Consider the following 24,362-nt stretch of genomic DNA (forward strand, 5'->3'; position numbering starts at 1 on the left):
TGGGAAACTGTCTTCCATGATTCTGTTGAAGATCTGGTCCATGCCATTATCTTGTGATTCATCTCCTTCCTGTATGCCTATGATTGGTAAGTTTGCTCTTTTTATCATGTCACACAATTCCTGCATAGTCCATTCTTGTGATTTCTTAAATTTTTCATAATCTTTGCTTGAGTGGTCTAGTTCATATACTTTATCTTCCAGTCTTGATACTCTGTTTTCCATTTCATTCACCCTATTGGTGAGGCTTTCTCTGTTGCTTCAGTTGGGTTACTGAGTGTTTCACTTCCTTCTTCATTTCAGCCTGAGTATTCTTCAATATTTCTAACTCTTTTCTGAATTCATTCAGACTTTTATCCCTATCTTCCTTCAGTTCTTTGATTTCTTTTTGTGTTCTTCAAATTCAGTGAATTCTTTTATCATATTTATAATTGTTCTTTTGAGTTCCATGTCCTGCATTATCTCTAGGGGGTTGGGGTTCTCATTGTACTCCTCTAGAGGATTACTGGCATTTGGTGGAGATATGTTATTTTGGTTTTTCATGTTATTATTTTTTCTCTTTGATTTTGACATGTGAATTTCTTTTGTAGTTTCTGATTTTTGTGTGAGACTCTGGCCTTCACGTTTAAGTCTGCTTCTTTTTGTGAACTTTATGTGTCTGTGTGGTTTACTTTTTGAGTATGAAAAGCTGGTTTTTCTAAGCTTCCAGTTCTCTCTTTTGATTTTTGAATTGAAGTGGCAGGATTGCTCTTGTCTTCAGGAGTTCCCACAGAGGCCCAATTCAGGTGAGGGTCAGATGTTTTCAGGCTTTCTCCTAAGGTCTGGATCACTCCAGGAACCATTTTGGCCTCAGGAATTTGGGGATTAGAATTGCCTGGGAGCCTGGCCCAGGGAAGACGCTGGTCTAGGGCAGCTGGTGGCCTTTCCACCCAGAGATGCAAAGGCTGATGGGGCAGGAAGAGGCCCCAAGGACTCCTGGGGACTGCACTGAGGAGCTGGGTTGGTCTGGATGAAAAGGATCAGGAAGAGGAAAGGTCAGCCCCTGTGTCCCAGAAAGAGTCTGAAGGGTGGTGCAGGCCCAGGGAAGCAGAGGGAGATGAGGGTGGGGCCAGGCCCAGAAGCAGTGCTCCTGGGGCCCAGAGAAGGCACTAAGTTGGTCTGGATGAAAAGGATCCGGAAGCAGTATTGGTTCCCCAGATGTTGGGGCCCCAAGACAAGGAATGAGGCAGGGCCAAAACTCAGAGGAGAGAATGGCTGCAGAGATGGGAGGGTGAATGAGGGTGAGGGAGTCAAGGTGCAGAGAGTACAATGGACTTACCCTGGAGAGAGACCTGTGGGTAGGAGAGAGCCATAAATACTTTTTTTTTTTTAAATTGGAGAAGGATCTTCTTTGTTTTGTGACCTAATGGGATATGCCCTGAACATTAATCTCTTTTCTTTGATTAACTTATGTCCCAGATGCACATCATAAATTTCCCACACTCCATGAAACTTGACTACCCTTACAGCCAGCAAAAAATAATATGCGTTCTAGGTATAAAAATCTAGATTGTTCTAGAATATCAAATCCTTCATCTCTCCTGGAAAAAAAACACACTTGGTCTTTTTGAAATGTGCAAGGAAATATATACTTAGCTGTTTTTACTGTGCTAACTTCTGGAGATAGTATTCTACATGTGTGTTTATACCTTACTTCTCAAAAATTAAATAAAGCAGATTGTTGATAATCCAGAAATTTAATTCCTATATGTGAACAATATTTCAACAAAGAACAATATAAAAATATGTATGCCAGAAGTTTTAATAGTCATGCACAATAGCACGAATGACTTTCAATTATTTTCCAAAAGTATAGTTGAAGTAATCAATCACTAATTAGTTCCTAGCAATTTGGATATCATGTATCTGGAATGAGTAAAAGTATATGATTTTTCCTTTTTTTTTTTTTTTATCTTTTTGAGACAGGATCACCCTGTAGCCAGGAGCTGGCCTGAAACTCACTTTGTAGACCAGCCTGGCCTTGAACTCATAAAAGATCCTCCTGCCTCTGCCTCCCAAGTGCTGGGATTAAAGGCGTGTGCAACCACACCTGGCCATAATTTATTCTTATAAGCATTACTCATTTCCGAAGGAATGGAATCCATAGACAAGTTTTTAAAATTTATTTCCTTTGGGTAAACTTGTCACCACATTATCATGGTATCGATATAATTAAAAGTCAAAGTTACTGAAACCTGGAAGAAATTAATTCCACATATCATGTGACAAAGTCCTTTTTACAAAGAAAAAGAGATTCCTTGACTTCAAAGATATTAAATCCAGTAGAAATTAAATGATACCATTTTTAATTGTTCTGAGATAGAAGCACTCAAAGGCAGATTGTAGTGTCATATGTATACAATCTCAGAACTATGGAGACTATGACAAGAGGATTTCTAGGAGATCAAGGCCATCCTGGGCTACATAGCTAGACTCTGTTGTAATACCACAAAAACAAAAACAAAAGGGAAAAAAACTCATGAGGGCTGGTGAGATGGCTCAGAATTTAAGAACACTGGTTGTTCTTGCAGAAGACCCCAGTTTGAATCTCAGCACCCACACGGCAGCTAACAACTGTCAATAAATGCAGTTCCAGGGCATCCAATGGCCTCTTCTGTCCTCCGCAGGCATTGCACGACCCAGGTGCACTTACCTACATGCAGGTAATACACTCATATACATAAAATAAAAATAATAAATAAAATTTAAAAAACACTCATGAAATCCTGAGATTTACAACATAAAATGTTGTCACATGGCATTAGGTTCTGTGATGTTGTTTACCCCTTCCTAAGTTGTCTTATATACTGACTTTCTTTCCAGAAATTTTCTGACACTGTTGACCAAGCATCTTTATATATTTTCTGTTTATAAAACAAATCAGGCCTCAGTTTACTCTTTTTTTTTTCTGAAAGTCAACATCTTCTTTCCTAAAACCTAAAGAAAATAGACCAAAAAGAAAGAAACAAGATATTGAATTCAATAGGTGAATCAGTTCAATTTATTAATCTGTTTTCATGCACAAAACATGGACTTGATATCTTCAACTAAATCTTCCTCTCACTAATGGCACTATAAATTTATTGATATATGTAAATATTTCAATCTAAAGATGTATTACAAATAATGTGTAATGCTTATTATGCTTGTAGAGTAACCAGAGGCATATAGTCAACAAAGACATAGAACTTAATAGAAAAAAAAATCTCATTTTCTAGAATTTCTCTTACTATCTATTCATTTCCAAAAGGCAAATGCAAACTAACTTTAGTGTTAAAAATCTTTAAAATAGCAGAGCTATGCAATGAAAGGAATTCCTTTTCTTTGTAGTGACACTAAAAAAAGAAAAAGATGAAGCAATAATATGAATGACATTGTTCTCAGTAGTCTTTGCTAAACTCACGGAATAAAATGAGCAACACATAAGGAATCTTGAGTGTCATGTGGCTTCACTAAAATTACCACAGTTTAGTAGGAATTTATTCGTGTAAATTCATTTTTTTGACAAAATGTTGTTTTCTTATACATTCTGTTTCCTTTACTGTACATGTAATGGAAGAGGGATTTTGTGATTTCAGGATTATTGGTATACATGTGACTAACAGCTCAAGCTATTTTCTTAGGATCCATTTTTATTGTGTTTCCCTTGACAGTGCTGCAAATGACTGCTGAAAGAAATGGTCTCGAAATAGTGCCTAGAATTTAAATGTCAACAAATTATTAAATATAAAACAACAGTTCTGGGCATGGTGGCACACTCCTTTAATCCCAGCACTCTGGAGGCAGAGGCAGGTGGATCTCTGTGAGTTCAAGGCCAGCCTGGTCTACATAGTGAGTTCCAGGACTGCTGGGGCTACAGGGAGACCCTGTCTCAAAAAGGACAACAAAAAAAAGTCTCTCTAGTAGTAGTTTTAGCAGCCTATATAGCAAAACAGGAAACTTTTTATGGAATGAAAGCAAATTTATTATTGTGTCCTCTATTTTAAATGAGAACGTTAAAATATTTTCCTACTGTTTTCTAGAATAGCCATACCATTATGATTTTATCAATTTCTAACTCTGTTTTGGGCTGTAAGTGTCTTTTCTGTAGCCCATAAATGTACTAGTAAATGTAAAAAAAATGCATCAAATTTAAAATATCATGCTGTTTCTTGAGGCATCATGCAACAGCAAAAGCTGAGGAAGGAAATTTTAGTCATTCCACCACCTTTCCTCAATCTACAGAATAAATGGCTTTTATTCATTCAGCTTTAGAATCCAATCTCTTTGGAACTATTTTGAGCACTTACTGGCACGGTATTCATTTTCTGGGCAACTGTACCAGATTTATGACATTGAAAGTGCTGGGTTATTTATTATGTTCCAATAGGCAAGGAAGTGGTGCTATGCATGAGCATATGTCAAAAAAAATTGTTTACCGCAGTGGCACATGTAATTCTTTCCCAGAACAATAAGAGAACATTATAACTTTATATTCAGTAATGAAGTTTATTTTATTTCTTCAAAATCACAAATACTTCTTAGGAATTTCAATTCATCATCAACTTTCACGCCTTCAATTTTACAAGATTCTGCATAGAATTAAAGTGTCGGGTTTATTGTTTTGCAAATTTCAATGGTTATTTTTGGGGGGGGCTTTCATTTCCAATACCAAAATTCACTTTTGAATCTAAAAGAAAATATCACTCACATATTAAATAAGGGTTTTTTGTATCATGAAAAACTTTTAGAAAGTCCATAAAATTTCTTGTACTGAACTAGAATTGGCAATTTTATGTACTTGAGATAAATATCATTTATGTTATCAAAATCCAAAATTCCATATTAATTTGACTTCATATGTCATTTCCTCTACATTTTGCATTTTGATTGAATGTGTTCTTTTTTTTTTTAGATCATATGATAGTTTTCAAATTTTGAGGGAACCTCCATGCTGATTTCCATAATGTTTAGACTAATTCACATTTCCAATAGCAGTGAATAAAAGTTTGCTTTCACCTTGTATCCTTATCAGCATGAGGTGGTGTTTGTGTTCCTTTTTTATTTTCATTTGCTTCAGTTTAATTATTTTTCCTCTATTACGTTTTCTTTTTTATTCAGTTTTTGAAATTTCATACAACAGTTCTTAATCAAATTTAGACCTCCTCCTCCATCTTTGCACACGCATTCCCCTCACCGGACCCCATGTATTCCACCATGTTAAATCCTATCCAGTTAAGCATTTGCACCCAGATTTCCTTCAGTGAAAATTTGTCCACTGGCGTCTAGTTAGCCTACGTAGAGATGTTATGTAAGGCATACTCTCCCTCACCCAGTAGCAATCAGTCTGTAATAGTCCTCAGCCTCATGCCTCCCATTATCCATTTTTCTCTCCTCCCCTCTGGGCCCTTGTTTAGTTGAGTTGGCATGGGTGCTGTGCTCAGTGCCATTATTGCCACGAGTTCACATGTGCAAGCTTCCAGTTTCTTGAAAGCCTCTGCTTACCTGTGTTTTTGAAGCAGCCCTGGCTCTTACAATCTTTCCGCTCAACTATTCCACAATGGTCCCTACCCAAGAATATGCACTCTGTATCCTATTATTCTTTAAAACTTAGCTAGTTGTGGCCTCTTGTGTGCATCACCCTCTGTTGTATAAGGAAGCTTTACTGCTGAGAGTTGAGGAGTTGAGGTATGCATTAGTTTTCTCTCTTCTCCTTGTTCCACTATGTTCCATGAGCCTTAGTTGTAGAGGTTCAACTGTAGATGTGCCACCTAGTACTGTGCATCTCTCAGACATATATTCTCTCTGTCTGACCAGTTGTGCTGGCACACAGGACTTGAGGAAATGGAGCAGGATCTGACCTGGAAGTCTTTTAACAGATTTGACTATCATAATGCTAGATGTTGATATGCACACTGCCAAGGGAGAAAAACAATCAATGGTCCAAGCTAGCCCTAAAGCCTAATAACCATAAGGACTGGCACTGCAAACTACCTCTATTGATGCAGTAGTGGCATGGTTATCTGGGCAGCAATCAATAGCTGCCTAATTGTACTTAAAGCCCTCTCAATGGGAGTGAATTCATGGGTGACACTGTGAACTCAGCCATATATACATGGCAGAAGAGGACATAGAGCCTAGAGAAAACCCTATCTCTTTCATATCTCTAGACAAATGAAATTTCTTATTATATGCTAAATATCTATCCTTATATTTACAGACAAACATACCATATACTATGCATCAAACAAGCTTCTTTTTGTGTTATTTTTTTGACAAATATAAGGTTTTTGTTTGTTTGCTTATTTGTTTGTTTTGGAAGTAATGCCCTTGCTACATAACAAACATAATACTCAATATTTATAAATGTTTTCAACTAGATAGTATAGTTTTACTAGCTCTTGACAATTTTACTTTATTATATCCATAAAAGAGAGAAGAGAAATTGTTTCAGAAAATAATTCTGAAATTGTCATCTGAATAGGTTTATTAACATAGAATTGAAAAATAAAGACAGAAAGACATGTATATACACACCGAGTGGTCCTGTTTCCATAATAGAAGGAGAGTTACTTTTAAATGATAAATAAACAAGGGCTATTCCTTCATCCCTTTTCTTTGAAAATTAGTAACTACCCTTTTAGCAAACATTTATTTACATAACAAATGGCTACTTTATATGTGTTGGCTGTTATGTCCTTAGACATTATACATATAAACAACAATATTTTCTATGGTTACTCAGTGTTCATACACAATAGTCCATTAAAGCTTAAGTCACAAACTCAAAGATTCATTCACATGAAGTTCAAATATCTAAGGCAATAAGTCATTTATAGTCATTTAAATATTTGGGGGATAGGTATTATGCTTGCAACAGTGTGGTTGAAAATATATATTTTATTAAGGAAATATGGTATAGGGGCTGGAATGATGCCTCAGTGGTTATGAACCCTTGATGCTCTTCCAGAGGACTAGCTTTCAGCTCCCAGTGGTCATGTTGTGCAGCTCATGACTAATTGTAATTCTGGCTTTAGGAGGAGCCAAAGCTTCTGGCCTATGAGTATTCTGCACTTACTTGTGCATACCCACACTCTGACACAAACATACACATAAAACTAAATTAAATATAAAAAAATGAAAAACAGTAGTCATAGACAAAAATGTTCTCTGTGTGCAATCTATCTCAGTAGCCACTTGGCACATGTAGCTACTAAGACCCAAAATGAGGCTAAAAGGACTAGAAACTGACTTTTGAATTGAACCTTAATGTACTTAAATTTAAATATTACTTTAGAGATAATCACTATCATATGGAACAGATAGATCATAAGAGACAAGAGAAGGATTATGGATATTATCCATCAGTTGATACATGCATGTTATTATAATCTTGAGAATTAGAATGTTTTCTTCTATGATTATTGCCAATTCACTTAAACAAAAGATACTATTTTCTTCTTAGATTTTTAATAGATATAAACTTAATTTGAGTGTAAAAGTAACCCAATTCACAATTTTGGCAAACAGGCTAAAACCTAAATATATAAGAAGGAAATCCATAAATATAAGTGTATAAAAGTATTAATTATAAAACTATCATATTTTGTCCAGTGTGTATTGAAGTAATAAGTTGGAAAACTGGACTTAAGTAACTTCATAAAATTTATTCATTTCTAATACCATATTATATTTTAGTTGCTCTTTATATAACTCTTCTTAGTTTCTTCTTACATATCTCTCCTTAAATAATATTACTTTGTGCTTTCCTTTTAAAGTTTCTATTTAGGGACTGGAGGGATTGCTTAGTGGTTAAGAGTACTGGCTACTCTCACAGAGAACCTGGGTTTGAGTCCCAGCATCCACATGGCAGTAAACACCCATGTCTGACTCCAGTTCCAGGGTACCTGATGCCCTCTTCTGACCTCTGGGGGCACTGCACTACCCAGGTGTACCTACCTACATGCAAACAATACACTCATACACATAAAATAAAATAATAAATGAGCTATTTTTAAAGCTTCCATTTAAAATGCAATTTCTATTTATCTGCTGATACCAATACCATCATTCAACATTTTGATAGCCATTGATTTTGACATCTTATAATCATTCCATTAATAAAATATGCCTATTTACAATGATAGGTCCCATGATCAGGACAATTCTCTTGCCATATTATCCACATAAAAAGGATATGTTAATAACTATCAGAATAGAATAAAGAATTAGGAATGTTTATAAATTACAATTTTGAAACATTTTTTATATACATAAAAGAAATATTCTAAATTCACAACTTCCTAAAACCACTTTGCAACATCACTACAAAAGTTAATTGGTAATTACTATTACTCAATAAGTCTATTTGGATCACATTATGAGTGACTATTATTATTATTAATATAACATTATCAAAAATTCTTTTTCTTACATTATGCAGTATAAAATAATGTATTTCAGCTTGATAAATTTCACACTGTACATAAATATAGCATAAAAATATTTCCTTCCCTATATAGTAAAATAAAATTGTATTATTTATTTTTGTATGATTGAGAGGTAAACAGAATTCTTACTTTTTATATTTCACTCATTTTTAATTAATTAATACATAAAGTTTCATACTTTGTTTCGGTTTTTTTTAGATTATATTGCTCCTGCATAGACTAAACTAAGACTATGCTTTCTTTCTCTGCACCTACTCTACAATATTTTTCTAGTATTTTTTTCTTTAATATATTTATTTTAAATATTTTATTTAATATTTTTATTTTATGTGTATGAGTGGGTTGCCTGAATGTATGTAAATGCACCTGTGTCAGGGAATGTCCTTGGAGGTCAGAAGATGGCATGGGATCCCCTGAAACTGGAGTTTAGAATGTTTGTTAGAGGCCATGTGGGAGCTCAGAATCAACCTGGGTCTACTACAAGAACAGCCAGTGCACTTAACTGCTGAATCATCTCTTCAGCCCCCTTAGTAATTTATATAGTAAGTTACACTTACTACCACAAGATGTTATGAATTAAAATTCCACCTGGGCATCTTCTAGCACAACTGTAATTTTCCAAACGTGAATAATTTAATAGTTTTCTTGTGATCATAATATTAGCCATAGACTGAGTTGAGACTTAGAACTAGAGTATTCTGGCACTTGTTCCTTAGTTATTCTACTGTCCTGTGGGGTCTAGAAATTTGAAATCATTCTTATTAGATAACAGAATAACTTTGCTTATATTTTATAGCATATGCATTATGGTATACTATCATAAGTTAAATTGTGTCATTTCATGTTTTCCAGGGTCAAAACATCTTCGGGCTTGATATCATTGAAACACCAGAAGGAGACAAGATGCCACAGCTGATTGTTCAAAAGGAGTTAGATAGGGAAGAGAAGGATACTTACGTTATGAAAGTAAAAGTTGAAGATGGTGGCTTTCCCCAAAGATCCAGTACAGCTATTTTGCAAGTTAGTGTTGCTGATACAAATGACAACCGCCCAGTCTTTAAGGAACAGGAAATCGAAGTCAGTATACCAGAAAATGCTCCTATAGGTTCTTCAGTGACACAGCTCCATGCCACAGATGCTGATATAGGTGAAAATGCCAGAATACACTTTTATTTCAGCAATCTAGTCTCCAACATCGCTAAGAGGCTATTTCATCTTAATACCACCACTGGACTTATCACTGTCAAAGAACCACTGGATAGGGAAGAATCACCAAGCCACAAGTTATTGGTTTTGGCAAGTGATGGTGGATCGGTGCCAGCAAGAGCAATGGTGCTGGTAAATGTTACAGATATCAATGATAACGTCCCATCAATTGACATAAGATACATCGTCAATCCAACCAATGGCACTGTGGTTCTTTCAGAGAATGCTCCGCTTAACACCAAAATTGCTCTCATAACTGTGATGGATAAGGATGCTGACCACAATGGTAGGGTGACATGCTTCACAGATCATGAAGTTCCTTTCAGATTACGACCAGTATTCAGTAATCAATTCCTTCTGGAGACCGCAGCGTTTCTTGACTTTGAGTCTACAAGAGAATATGCCATCAAATTACTGGCTGCTGATGCTGGCAAACCTCCTTTAAATCAGTCATCCATGCTCCTAATCAAAGTTAAAGATGAAAATGACAATGCTCCAGTTTTCACTCAGTCTTTCATAAGTCTCTCTGTTCCTGAGAATAACTCTCCTGGAGCCCAGATAACAAAAATAAGTGCAACTGATGCAGACAGTGGACGTAATGCTGAAATCAGCTACATGCTGGGTTTTGATGCACCATCTGAATTCAATCTGGATCATCGCACAGGAATTCTGACAGCTGTGAAGAAACTAGATAGAGAGAAACAGGAAAAATATTACTTTACAGTACTGGCAAAAGACAATGGAATGCCACCCTTAATGACCAACGCCACAGTCTTTTTGACTGTTCTCGATCAGAATGATAACAGTCCAATTTTCACTCACCATGAATACAACTTCTATGTCCCTGAAAACCTTCCAAGACATGGTACAGTTGGACTAATCACTGTAACTGACCCTGATTATGGAGAGAATTCTGCAGTTACCCTGTCCATTTTAGATGTGAATGATCAGTTCACCATCGATCCACAGACTGGTGTCATCAGACCAAATATTTCATTTGACAGAGAAAAACAAGAATCTTACACTTTCTATGTAAAGGCTGAAGATGGTGGTAGGGTGTCACGTTCGTCAACTGCCAAAGTAACCATAAATGTTGTTGATGTCAATGACAACAAACCAATTTTTATTGTTCCTCCATCAAACTATTCCTATGAATGGGTCCCATCATTCACAAATCCAGACACAGTCATCTTCAAGGTAATTGCAATTGATAATGACACTGGCATGAATGCAGAGATTCATTACAGCATTGTGGGAGGAAACACAAAAGGACTGTTTCTCATTGATGAAACATCAGGTAACATCACATTGAAAGAGAAATGTGTTGTTTCAGACATTGGTTTACACCGGCTGACAGTCAAAGCTAAGGATTTAGGACAACCTGATTCTCTCTTCAATGTTGTACTTGTCAATTTTTTTGTGAATGAGTCATTGACTAATGCTACACTGATTTATGAATTAGTGCGCAGAAGCATCGACTCACCAGGGAACCAAAATGTTGAAACAGCAAATGCATCCTCACCAAGCAGTGATTATGTCAAGATCGTGGTTGCCATTGTTGCTGGCACGATAACTGTCATCCTAGTGATTTTCATCACTGCTTTGGTAAGATGTCGCCAATCACCACATCTTAAGGCTTCTCAGAAAAACAAACAGAATTCAGAGTGGGTTACTCCAAACCCAGAAAACAGGCAGATGATGATGATGAAGAAAAAGAAGAAGAAGAAGAAGCATGCCCCCAAGAATCTACTACTTAATTTTGTCACTATTGAAGAAGCAAAGCCAGATGATGGTGACAATGATGGAAACAGTGTCACACTAGACCTTCCCATTGAGCTGGAAGAGCAAACCATGGGCAAATACAACTGGGGTACTACGCCTACCACCTTCAAGCCTGACAGCCCTGATTTGGCCCGACACTACAAATCTGCCTCTCCTCAGCCTGCATTCCAGATCCAGCCTGAAACACCCCTGAATTCAAAGCACCACATCATCCAGGAACTTCCTCTTGATAACACCTTCGTAGGCTGTGATTCCATCTCCAAGTGCTCCTCCAGCAGTTCTGATCCCTACAGCGTTTCTGAGTACAACTATCCTGTGACAACATTCAAGGCCCCTGTGTCTGTACATACCAGACCGGTAGGTAATCCAAGTTTCTAAGTGAAATTTTAACTTATTTTTTTTATTCTTTTTAGTTGATGCAGGATTATAAAGACTCAATTGACTTGCAAGAGGGATCAAACCATCCAGTGGTGTAGAATATCCACATAAATACATAAATTCTTCTACATTTGATTGAAAATTAGAACAAAATGGCTGCTAAATGAAGGAAAATGGGTGCAGACTATTGGTTATAATAGGGATAATTTTGTCTATACATGGCAGTCTGATGCTTACTGATATAGAGCAATGGGAAGACTCTATAGTAAGGGTTGTAGCACTCTCCTAGGTACCAGTGTGTGAATGTGAATCAGAAAATCCTTAGCTGCATGCCTCAAAGGAAATCTTTTTGTGAATCTGATACTCTTCTCTTCAATATAAATGGCTTTTCGCGACCATAGCTTCACTTAGGAAAATCTATGGTTGACCAAGGTTAAATGGCACTAAGTTATCCCATAACTCCATATCACATCATATTACAACTCTTGACCATAAAGAGTGTCATTTTGAGATGATTAACTCAAAAGTATATTGTTTCATCAAACCTGAGCTAACATAATAAAGCAAGAAATCATGTTTAAAAATGAAGGCATGCTTACTCTTATATTTCAATCAGAGAATGAAGTGCGTGCAAGAACTTTATTATAGATTATTAGTAATATATGTGAATATTTTTGGAACGTGTTCAGGGTAGTTCTAGAGACCTTCTTCAAAGAAAATGACTTTGTAAACTGGAATTTGTTTACTTTTTCTAATAGGCACAATGGGAAATAAAAACATATTAAGATCCAAGAAATTTGTAAACAAAGATTTAAACTCAATACATTATGAAAACAAGAGTTTATATAGTGCTTTTTCCCATGTGTATTCTTGGGAGAAATAAGTATAAATTTATCTAGAAATTCATAAGTAAATTAAATGGTTTAAGAATATTATTTCCTAAACAATGTCTAGTGATAAAATTTATTTGCATTTTTTTCTCTCATAGTCATGCCACACACTGAACTCACTATTTTGATAGGGTAAATCAGAAAATTAGTAATCTCAGTTGCAGTGAATAAAGCTTTTATGAACTTATTTATGCTTAAAGGAATGGTTATAGACTGAAAGTGAAATATATCCCTTTTCATTAAAAGATACAAATATTAAAGAGGCCTACCAGATTCAAGATAACAATGCAAATAATTTACCATAATTTTGGGAATGGTGTGAACACTAAAGATCATTCAAGGATATGCACAATTATATTTTAAAACAATATTAATCTTTCTCTTTTAATCACACATTGAAGGTAAGTTATTAATTCAACAGTGGGTGGATTTTGGTGCAATATATCCACCATTAAATTATGTTGGAAAAAGATAAACAGAATGTTAGACACAGTGTATAGTTCTGGCTATTCTTTGAATGAGGTTACAGTGGTTTACACAATTTGGATGTGTGCCATGATTCTTTACACTGGTAAGTCTCAGACGGAGGAAAAACATAACAGGTGCCTAACATCTCCATTATGTTTCACCTATATTAAACCACTGAAACAGTCACTATCATTTTTTAATTCCTATTGGAAATGTTTCTAAACAAAAATATTTGTTATTAATAACACTTTGAGTGTTTCATATTCTAAAAACAAAGTTTTCCTAGGATAAATTTATCACTTGTTTTTAAAAACTATATTGAGTGTGATTTATATTTATAGATCACAGTTTTTAACAGATTTCCCTAAGAATTTATTAAAGCCTTTAATCCAGCACTTAGGATGCAGAGGCATTGTGTCTTTGTGAGATTAATGCCAGTCTGGGATGTGCTACATAGTGAGTTCCAGGACAGCTTGGGGTACGTAGTGAAACTGTGTCTCAAGAAAGCAGAAAATATATGAAGAAATAAATTATATACTTGATGCCATTAGTTGAAGGTATTTCATTTTCATTACTAAATGTCTTCACATGAAGACATGAACTGGTCAATTTCAGCAGTTTGATTTAATATTAAAATTAGTTGAACATTAATATTTTGTACTACATTTGCAATGTTCTTTGCTCTTTTTGTATATTCTTCAAATTATAATTGATCCAAAGAGAGTCACTTTGTGGTCACTGATATTATAGAAGGCTAACAAGATATGTGAACAATGAAAAAAAGAATATTTAATAATTCAAACTGTCTTCCATTTAAGGAACTGTCACACAAAACTGAGACAATTATGGCAATGTCTTAAAATATGTCTGTCAGTAGAACACATAACTCTTCCAATTTATTTAAACAAAGTGAATGTGTTTTTCAAAAGGAGGATTTAAGACGATTTTTACAATTAGGCCATTCCTCAACCATTTAGAAACATTCATGGAAAGAAAGAACAGCGTTCTATCAGAAATTTTACATTTTGACAGGGAATTATACACTTTTCCCATTTTTTCTGACTCTGATGTTAGGAATGTGTTTGGATAAATGAATATATAATTATTTACCAGAGGGCTATGTTGCTCCTATTTTCATAAGTGTCTACATGTACTATGGGAGAAATTTTTGTATACATTGCAGTAAAAATGTAAAACATGAAACTTGAGGCATTACCTACAGATTGCCTCCTGTTAACATCATCCAGTACATAAGGTAATATTTTTAGGCATGATTATAGAAAATTGTAAGTAAAAATGATTATTTTAGAATCAACTTTATTAATTTTGCTAATTTTAACATAAAAGGATGTAGTTTGTAAACAAAGTCTTGCTTAATATAATTTCCACATTAAAATCAATCTGTGAATGCTGAACACTAATGAGGAGAATTGCAATCAAAGTATGATTTTAGAAAATTTTCTATATACCATTTACATTCTAAAACATATATTTAAGGTATTTCATTTTCACTACTTCAAAAAACCAAGAGACTCCACTACAACAAATGTTTGAAACTTGAGTTGAAATAGTCTCAGAATTTTAGAAATGAGCTAAGAAGCACAGTGAGTCACAGGTGGCTCAGTCTGTAAGGTGCCTGCGTAGCCAGTATGAGGACCTGAGTTCAGAGCCTAAAACCAATGTAAAAATGTGGGGCCCAGTGACTCTTGCCTGTAATTCCACTGCTGGGGCAGAGTTCAGAATGAGAATGGACACAGACAGATCACTGACGCTCTCTGTCCAGCAAATATAGTCAAACTGTTTAGCCTCAGATTCAGTGACAGACCCTGCTTAACAAAATAAAGGTGGAGAATAATAGAGGAAATTCACCTGATTCCAACACCTGACTTACAGACACACACATATGCGTGTCCATCAAACATACAGGAACAAGAGAGAACACCTACTTTGAAATGCTATGTGAACACGCACGCACACACACACGCACGCACACACGCATGCACAGAAAGATGAAATGTTTAGACAGTTACTATTCATGAGTGAAGCCATGCTGTGAGTACAGTATTACTCTAATTTAACTTGGAATATAATAGTACTCGCTTAAGTTGAATTCAGTGACAGATTCTGTGAAATGTTTAATATGTCACTTTAGTCATTTAGCGTGCTTGGCAATTAAAGGCGTAGCCATCTGATTTTGATAACATGTTATTTTTCTTGCCCTAGACTGATTCCAGGATATCAACTATTGAAATCAGCAGTGAGATATAACTTTCTAGGAATAACATAATTCTATTGCTTTAACAAAATATTTCAGTAATTTATAATTTCAAAATTTAACTAAGATGTTTAACTTTGTAGTTTGTATCTCCCATTACAAAGGCAAGGAAAAAAAACCTTGAAATTGAAGTCCAACATAACCTGTACTTTTTTTAAATCTGTAAACTGGAAATTAAAACTTTTAAGTTAAATGAAAATTTTGGAACAAGCAATGCATTGCTATAGCAAAGTTCCCTCAAGCTGCCTGTCTTTGCTTGCTCTGAACATGAACAACTCTGATGTAATATAATCCTCTCTTGTTATACACAGTAATGGTTGGTAAGTCATTCATGAAACATGGAACTACTTGCCCTGTATGACTGCTTAAAAGTTCAAACATCATCTTTGGAAGTTTGGAAATGAAGCTGAATTACCTAATCTACCCGCTGAAGGTATTTAATACAAGAGAATGATGTTTAAGTCACCACACACACACACACACACACACACACACACACACACATAGAGTGAAAAAAAAAAAACAAAATGAAAAATATCTCTAGCCTAACATACTTAAAACTTGCATTCACAGTGTTATTGAGAAAGCCATTATAATTACCTGCCTACCATTCTGATTCAGAAAGATTTGGATCATGTGAAATAATATTTCTCCATCTTTATGTTAATTGTAATCAAATTGCTCCACTAAATCAATCTTTAAAATTATTTCGCAGTGCTCATGCTTCTTTTTTTCTCAACATTTAAGGTGAAAAAAGTTCAATTTTTATGAGTAGGCAAATGTAAAATTCTTTATAGTCCATATTTCAATGTTTCATGTTTAAGAAATATAATTCTGGGCTGGAAAGACTGCTCAGCGGTTGAGAGCACTCATTGCTCTTGCAGAGGACCCGCGTTCCATATTCCCAGCACCCACATGGCAGATACGAACCATCCTTGATTCCAGTTCCAGGGAAATCTGAAGCCCCCTTCTGACCTCCACAGCGTTGCATGGCACAGGTGCACGTACATGCATACAGGAAATACACTCATATACATAAATAAAAATAATAAATAAAATATTTTAAAAAGAAATATAATTCTAGTCATATGAGAAAACAAATACAGATACTATATATCAAAAAGGTGGTGTATGAATTTTGAAACTACCTAGGGAAAATTGGATCCACTAGAACAACATTTAAATAGATCTATTTATGTCTCCCACATTATAGCAATGAATATAAATCATTGCTTTCGGTAATTTGCCTCTTGAAATTTATTCACTTTTCCCAGTGCTTTGATTAGCTACTTTTTACACAAAATATTGAATGCCTCAAATTTGGTGTACATTACATTTTGTTTAAGAAAGAATGATAGGTCACAGTTTTATATTATATTCTTTAAAGTGCTAATGCCTTACTAACACTACTAACATAATTACAAAGAAAAATAAAAAATCAAAGAAATCATGCTATTTTGGTACAAAATAGGAGTATAAAGGACCTAATATTCATGATATAATATGTAATTTTACTTTTCTCTTTCAAATTCTTCATTAGGTAAAAAGATGTAGATATGACTGTTATGTATGTATATTGAAATTAGTATGTTATTTGAAGTAAAGGTATTTAGAAGAGATTCATGCTCTATTTAGCATTTCAAGTTAATGTAGTTCTCAGATTTATAATATTTAGGTAAGACTTTTTGTTTCTGTTAAGATATATATTGCCATTGACTCAACACACAGTCCTTTGTACTTATGATGTCAAGTTTCTTGAACACATATGGTCTCTGAATATTCAAAATATATAATTTATTATAATGACTGTGAATATAATGATTTTACTAGTAATTAGAAATGCCACATGCATTATACTGCTATGTATATTTATAAACTTATTGAAAAAATTTCAATGTAAAATTTTATTTTGCGTACATTATTCACATGTAACTGCTTTGCATTTCTACCCCAATTATCTGGTATAATTTAGATCATCACACAGAATATAAAAGTTTTGTCAGCCTAATATGTTCCTAAAATCAGTGTCCTGAACCTACAAAGCTATAAGTTGCAATTTCTGAAATCTGTAGTTTTGATTTAATTTTATTGAACGTAATGAGGGGGCCAGAAAGATGGCTCAGGGGTTAATAGCACTGGCTGCTGTTGCAGAGGACCCGAGGTTCGGTTACGAGTACCCACATGGCAGCTAACAACCATCCATAACTCTAGTTCCAGGGGATCTGATGCCCTCCTCTGGCCTCTACAGGTATTGCATACATGCTGCACTAATACCCACAGACAAAACACTCATACACACCAAAAACCTAAATAAATAATTTATATAATGAGGATAAAGATAGTACACTATTGTGGATTCATGAAAATGTTTTATACAACTGTTTTTTAAATATATTTTAAGTGCTTCTGTCATGACTACCCAGGTTTTTCTCTTTTATATTACTCATTGTGAGATCTAAGAGAAAGTACTTCGTATTTCTTCAAGTTTGCTGACCATTTCTTTATGGTTGTAATGAAAATAGTTCTTAGTCATTTTTTTCTATATGTATCAAGGCGAAAATACCTTAAATTGTCAACCAGAGTCCCTTAAAAACTTTTTCCAATGTTTTTTTTAGTACTGTCAATACATTAAAACAAAATATTTTATTTTTAATGTTGTGACTCCATCTCTCTGACTGTAGCTTCACTGAGAAAGAAACTTTTAAATCAATTCCTTTCTGCCTCTTTGTGCTAAATCATTTACCTATGTAAGCCAATGATAGCTGAGTTTTAACCCTGTTTTAAATTGTTCCATAGATTAAAAAAAATGTACTCTACTTTTGACTATTACCTATGGTCTCTCGTTTCCTTATGGACTAGGGAATTTTCACATATGAAAATAAAATAGAAAACACTGAAACTAATTTTCCAGAAAAGCCAAAAACCACAAAAGTATGTGTAACACTATTTTATTACTTTTTAACATTTGATTTGGTAGTACTTTTAATTTAACTCCCATTATTATTACATTTGGATTGTAATTGTCTCAGACTACGTTTTCTCCTTGTGTTGGTGTGAATGGACTCCTGGGACATTTTCAGTGAAGTATTCTTGATGGTATATCTGGCTTTCATTTTAGCTACTGAAAAAAGGATAGAAAGGAATCTTAAGATTAAGGTGAACTTACTATATAAATCATGATTTGATTAATTGGTCAGCTGCAATGTATTTTCTTCACTGTAAACATTCTACGAAGTATCTCGACTGAGTTTATATTGGTAAATAAATAATAAAAGTGAAATCCAAATTTATTTTTAAATTTATTATTCAAGCAATTTTATTTCTAAAGCTATCTTTATGTTCCACTATCAAAAGTCAGTTTCTCCCATTATTTATATATTTTATATTGTCTCTGATGGCCACCCAGATCACATTATAAATAAAACCGAATACAGTTTAAGACCAATTTTGAAAAGTTGAATTTAGATTCATTTAACCAATATTGTGGAAAATATTTACTAATATTTTAATTTCCATCCAACATATTAATGCCTCATTTCATTAGTTAGTCAGCTCTACTCCTCATTGTTTAATTATATGTCGTATTCACGTGTCTAAATAGGTTCGCTATTGAAGAGTGATCTCAGGAGAAATGATATAGACCTTAGGAAATCTTTCATGAATTTGAGTCACACTTTATAAATGATTCCTATTAGTGGTCTTGTATAGTGGATATGGCATCCAATATTTCATGAAGTTTGCATTTTGTGCTTTATCTTAAAATTTGGGTTTCTAATGTTTTCAAAAGTGCTATAACAGCAAAGTTCTATAAAACTTTTGTTTTTGAAAAGAACTCTTGTGCAATTTCTTTTTTCCATGTATTATGGATGTCTGAACTTGACATCTGTGGTTCAATTAGGTATTTTTAATTAGGAGTGAATTTTAAATGCCAGCATAGCCATACACTTTTATTGTCCTGAAAATAGACATTTGTTGTAGAAAAATGATGTTATATAATAATGATGAATAATTTTAACTGCTTGTATTTATATCAAACTGTACCAGTAAGTTCTTAACAACTTACTTATTAATTTTGTTTGATAATTCTATAAGTTTTGGAAGTGATACATATCTGCAGTTGCATAAATATTCTTTTCATTTGAAATTATGAAATATATATAGGGGTTTTTCACTAGTTTATCTTTCTTTTTTATTTATTTTTATTTTTTAAAACTTTATTGAGAATTTCATACATGCATATAAGGTGTTTTGATCAAATCCACACTCACTCTTTCCCCTCCAACACCTCCCATATCTCCCCATCACTTTTTTCTGACACCTTTGTGTACTCTTTCTTTTTTTCTTTATTTTTAAATGGGGCTTTTTGCTACTATAACATTCCCCCCTCTGAAGAGGTAACCCTAAAATCTTTTAAGAATTAGATAAGAGCTCCCAAATACTTTTGGCATTTTTGGCCTTTGAAACAGAGTATGTTGCTAAGAGGCCCAAGGACATTTTGATTTTTAGCCAAGAAACTGGTTACTCTTCTTTGAAGGCTTTGTACCCTAACTGTCTAGCCAACTCCTACCTCCTATTCTTATCACTCCATCCTCTCAAGAGATGACCCAACTTGTGGATAGGGATGCAGACCGCACTGGCTTCTTCCATGATGAACAGGGACGCAGGGTGAGACAATTGAATTGCATCTTCATTGGGTCCATCTAAAAGACCCCCAAATTGCATAACTCTTATCTGTAAGGAGAAAAGATGGTCCTTGACTGGTGAATAGGGAATGTGAAGGAGAAGTAAAGGCAAGAATAGTTAGCATTGCAAGTTCTAGACAGGAATTCAGAAAAAAGTCAGAACAGGGAAAAGTTTATGAACATTTGAAGTATATATAGGATTTTTAAAAATTTGCTTTTATTGAATTTTTGTGTATTTCATACAGAACATTTCAATCAATCTTAATCATCTTTTTACAACCCCGTCTCCACTGGCACCCACCTATAGCCCCCTCACTGAAATTCATACATGCTGTCATTTGCATTAAGGCAGTTTGTGTCAAGACACTAACGACACAGTATATAGAATTGTTATACTTACTGAAGCTCTCATTATTCATCATGCACATTATTTTTTAGATGGTTGAAAAAAATTCACCTAATAACATAGATTACATAGTTGAAATGTAGTACACAGTAATGATAATTACATTCACCATGAAGCTAACCTTCCTTTAGTAAAACATCATGTCTTGGTGAACAACCTTTCTTAGTTGAAACGAATGCATCTAGATTGCTTACCAAAATTCCCTTAGCATGAACAGTCAAATTATTTATTTTCAAATATTTTCATAAAAAATGTATCTCTTTCATACAGTCTAGATATTTTGAAATTGTTTTAAATCTCCATTTTAAAATGCTGCATTATATCTAATGCTCACATACCCAATTTTCATTCAGTTAGGACTAATACTTTGTCACAAACAACAAAAATCACATTTCATTTGATTTCATATAATCAAATTAGGTTAATAATGAAAATGAATCCCCTGAAAGAATTCCACAAAATATTTGAACATTTTCCCCTATTATTTTATTCAGTATTATTTTTTTAAATGTGATTAACTTTTAAAGAATACAGGCCCTTTTTCTTAAAATCTAACAATAAATATAGATTGCAAATGTTTTCATTAGTTGCTCAGTCAGAGAATAGTTTAAATTGTGTTATATTTACTCTACTGTCCTACTATAAATAGACATATTTGAAACTGACAAAAGGTATTATTTACAAATCTTCATAAAATAAAAATAAACCATAGTTTTTTTCTTTTATTATATGCCAGTTATAACTTCAATTATAAAATCAATGCAGACACTATGTTAATAATATATTACGGCTGATGAAAATTGGACATAAACACTTTTAGTTTATGCAAAATTAATTTCAGTAGTTTATATATGCAGTTCAATAATTGTTCAGATTTTAAGTTGCTGTGATTTAAAAAAATTCACCAGATCTTATAGCAAATAATTAAAAATACATTATGATATTCAAGGACGAAAAAATACACAAAATAAAATTGTCTAGAACCAGCATATCTAGTTTATGAGATTTTATTTCATTGATATCTTATCACTAGATCATTTTGATATTTGAAATTTTGTATTACACATCATTTTGTGGAAAATTCTACCCATCATTTGTGATGTTCATATTGAATAACTATATTTTTAACACAAAGCCTATTTATTTGATAGATAATGATTAATATCTTCCCAGTTGACATCATAGCTGTGTCTAAATGATAATAAAAAGGGTAAAGTATTATTTTCACTATCCATGGAATTATTTTGATCAAACTGAAAATGTGGCTTGACTTCATAAAGCACAAAGTTTGAAGACAGACATGCACAATTATATACTAAGTTTTTGGTTTTACAAAGAAAAGATTTTTGGCATGGTACATAAATTTACTGTCTGAAGCTAGAGATAATTGTTAATACTTAATAACAAAATTTGGTAAAGTGCTACAACACAGCTTCACATACAATTTTTAGTTGCATATAAGATTAAAACATTTATTTTAAAGTACGGACAAATTTGATAAGCAACATACAATTGCCTCTTCTTACATTTAAAAACTGAAAGATTAACATGAAACTCGTGTTTAGAAATTAATATGACTAACTGTTTCTACAGGGAAATACATTTTAATTTGAAATTTAAGTGGTTCTATTACGGTACGTTTTAAATGACTTAGTTTATGGATATGTAAACACATTTGCATATGTGTGTTTATATTTGTCAAGCTTCTAACAGAAAAAGTGACATAAATGTCAACTTATGACAGATCTTCAAACATTCTGCATATATATTCTGAATATTACTGTCTTTTAGAAAGTTGTGCCTCAGTTCCAAACCAAGAGCATCCTGCTTCTCTCATTTACAAATATTCCTATCATAGTCTATGTGTTCTGCACATGTTCTCATGTTTCTTATTTCTTCCTTTCATTCAAGTTGTTTGAATTTAATGTAACTGTAGAACTTCTCTTCACAAATTCTCCTGTTTCCGCAAACATTAAAGACCCAATAATATTAAGTATGAAAAAAAAACATTGCTTTGTGTTGCTTATTTAGTCTGCCTTCACAAAATGAGGATAAATTTGCCTTTATTGATATCCATCTACTGTTCCTATGATTAACACATATCTAAATACATTTCCATTTACACGATTATGCTTAATTTATTGCTGTGAAAACGGGAGTTTAGTGTTCTCCATTAGTGATCTGCCAAATTTCAGATTTTCTTGGTCCTATGTTTATAGATTTCTTGGTTTAATTTGTGCTTTCTTCAAGAAAATATTCAGTGGATTTACCATTATCACATATATGCCTCTTGTCTATAGATACATAGGTAGACAGACAGACAGACAGGCAGATAGATAGATGATAGATAGATAGATAGATGATTGATAGATGATAAATGATACATACATACAGACATACATACATATGTACATACACACATACATATTCATTTTTGTAAGCTCTTCAGTGTGGTGTATAGATTGACATGTATCACAGGAATATTCATGAGGGTATGCTCAATTTTCAGGTTGGACAATATATTCAATTAATTATCCCTGCTTCTTGGAGAGGAGTTAGTACTAAAAATGGCATCAGAAGAAAAACTATCTTACAAGTGTTAAATTCTAAAATACACAAGAATTCATAATGGTCACTTTGAAATTTTCAGTTTTAGTCTTTAATTTGTAGCTATATTTCTAAAACTAATCAACATGTTTTATGTGAATATACTAGAATGAATATGAGAGAACATCCTTCATCTTGAATGCTTGTAGATACTAACATTTGATTGTATTTGATGTAATTTTGGTGCTTAAATTGTGTGGAATCTGCACTACATTAAATATCTATAAATAAAATTATTTCTGTATTTCAAAAACTCCTCTTCTGATGTTCTTTGAAGCACTTGTTCCTAGTCGGGACTAACAATTTTATTAATGTCATCCGGAATCCTAACACATGTTTAGCACAATAACATCCTATATTCATCATGATGTAAAAAAGTTCTCTGTGCTGAATTAGCTAGAACTTTATATACTGACATCCTTATTCACCAACAATATGATGTAACTGATCTTTTCTGGTAAACCAGAACAGTAATCTCTGTAGCGTTAAATTATATTTAGTAAGGTTTTTATATTCTTCATTTTATTGTATTTAAATTTTTATTTTTTAATAAATGACGTTATATATTTAGGTCTTTGTTTGATTTTAAAATGCTTAATAATGTAGTTTACCTTTAGTTCAAAGAAAAGAGGAATTTATCATGCTTTCATTATGAGAAAGACCATGTGGAGAAAGCTGTTGCTCCTAATGAAGGATCGATCCTAGTGGGTAGGGCTGTGGGGCAATGGAGTTTCCTTCCTGACTGCTAGTAGTGTAAAGTGCCCCCTGTTGTAGCACAGATTTTTTAGCTGTATGTATGCTAAAACATAACATAACAAAGCAAGAAAAAGCAGTAATCTAATTCTATGTTACAAAAAATTTCTGAAGAGAACATGATTTAAAAACAAAACAGACTTTCCCACAATGATTTGGTGTGTATGTGTGTGTGTGTGTGTGTGTGTGTGTGTGTGTGTGTATGTTTCTATAGTGAATTGCCTTGCAGTGTTAAGCTTGCAATGTAAAAATGCCATAAGTCAAACCAATCTCAAGAAGCATCCAAAAGAAGGCAATACTTTCCTCTACTCAGTCATATTCAAATTAAATTCTTGATCTTGTCTCTAAAATCCCTCCCACATCTATCCCTTTCTCATGTTTTCCAGTCTTCATAATTTACCATTCTAAAAATAACAGTATATGCTATTTGTTACTTTCATCTATCCAATA

The 24,362-nt window shown here is 33.6% G+C and overlaps 1 protein-coding gene across 1 annotated transcript in view; it reads left to right on the plus strand.

Moving 5' to 3' along the window:
• Positions 1–24,362, plus strand: part of Pcdh11x (protocadherin 11 X-linked) — a 771,559-nt gene that overhangs the window by 75,228 nt on the left and 671,969 nt on the right. Inside the window, exon 3 of the mRNA XM_008852463.2 lies at positions 9,318–11,810. Within this exon, the coding sequence (XP_008850685.1) occupies positions 9,318–11,810 (2,493 nt within the window). The remainder of the gene's footprint in view (positions 1–9,317; positions 11,811–24,362) is intronic.

The sequence above is a fragment of the Nannospalax galili genome, unplaced genomic scaffold, assembly GCF_000622305.1.
Source record: "Nannospalax galili isolate Female #2095 unplaced genomic scaffold, S.galili_v1.0 scaffold586, whole genome shotgun sequence".
Lineage (NCBI taxonomy): Eukaryota > Metazoa > Chordata > Mammalia > Rodentia > Spalacidae > Nannospalax > Nannospalax galili.